General features: G+C 46.1%; 1 protein-coding gene across 1 annotated transcript in view; it reads left to right on the plus strand.

Moving 5' to 3' along the window:
- Positions 1-1,257, plus strand: part of GATAD1 (GATA zinc finger domain containing 1) — a 12,924-nt gene that overhangs the window by 8,824 nt on the left and 2,843 nt on the right. The window contains exon 4 of the mRNA XM_021706894.1: positions 309-492. Coding sequence (XP_021562569.1) covers positions 309-492 — 184 coding nt within the window. The remainder of the gene's footprint in view (positions 1-308; positions 493-1,257) is intronic.

Below are 1,257 nucleotides of genomic sequence, written 5' to 3' on the forward strand. Positions count from 1 at the left end.
CTGTCACCCAGACTGGAGTGCAGTGGCTGCTCCCGGCCACCACAGCCTCAACCTGCTGGGCTCTGGTGATCCTTCCGCCTCAGCCTTCCAAGTAGCTGGAACTACAGGCACACGCTACCACACCTGGCTAATTTTTTGATTTTTATTGTAGAGATGAGGTCTCACCAAGTTGCCCAGGCCGGTCTCAAGCCCACGAGCTCAGGCAGTCCACTCACCTCAGCCTCCCAAGGCGCGGGATTACAGGCTGAGCCACTGAGCCCGGCTTATTTTCTTATTCTAAATTTAAGATTATCTTCTGTTTCCTCCAGGGAGTATATTACCAAATTGGTGATGTTGTTTCTGTGATTGATGAACAGGATGGAAAGCCCTACTATGCTCAGATCAGGGGTTTTATTCAGGACCAGTACTGCGAGAAGAGTGCGGCGCTGACGTGGCTCATTCCCACTCTCTCTAGCCCCCGAGACCAATTTGACCCTGCCTCCTATATCATAGGTGAGTAAAAAGAACTTACTAGTTTGTTTGGGCTGCCGTGACAAAATCCCATGGACTGGATGAATCGCTTAAACAACAGAAATTTGTTTTCTCATGGTTCTGGCGACTGAAGTTCTGTTTCTGATGGAGACTCTCTTCCTGGCTGCCTTCTTGCTGCGTCCTCACGTGGCTCTTTTTTCTGTACGTGTATGTGGAGAGAGCTGTCTGGTTTCTTTTATAAGGACACCAGTCCTGTCAGATCTTACAGCTTCATTTAGCCAAATACCATCACATAGATTAGATCTTTAGCATATAAGTTGGGACACAATTCAGTCCATAACAACAACAAAAAAAGCATAAGCATTATGAAGTACAGAAAAGTAGAGAGCTTTATAGAAAACATGAGAGACATTTCATATAGCTGAAGTTTGAGTGCTATCAGTTGTTTTGATTTAGAGCAATGTGCACCTACTAAAAAGTGAGTGACCCAGGGTTAAAATAATGTATTGCCCAGGAACTAGGTTATTTAGGTAACTTAAAAAAATCTGTTTAAAAATAATTCCTGGCCGGGCTTGGTGGCTTAGCCTGTAATCCCAGCACTTTGGGAGGCCAAGGCGAGTGGATTGTCTAAACCCATGGGTTCAAGACCCACCTGGGCAACTTGGCAAGACCTCATCTCTACAATAAATAAAAATAATTAGCTGGGCGTGATAGCACACACCTGTAGTTCTGGCTACTTGGAAGGCTGAGGTGGAAGAATCGCCGGAGCCCAGCAGGTCGAGGCTG

The sequence above is a fragment of the Carlito syrichta genome, unplaced genomic scaffold (assembly GCF_000164805.1).
Source record: "Carlito syrichta isolate Samal-C Ts95f unplaced genomic scaffold, Tarsius_syrichta-2.0.1 Scaffold316198, whole genome shotgun sequence".
In the NCBI taxonomy this organism is placed as follows: Eukaryota; Metazoa; Chordata; class Mammalia; order Primates; family Tarsiidae; genus Carlito; species Carlito syrichta.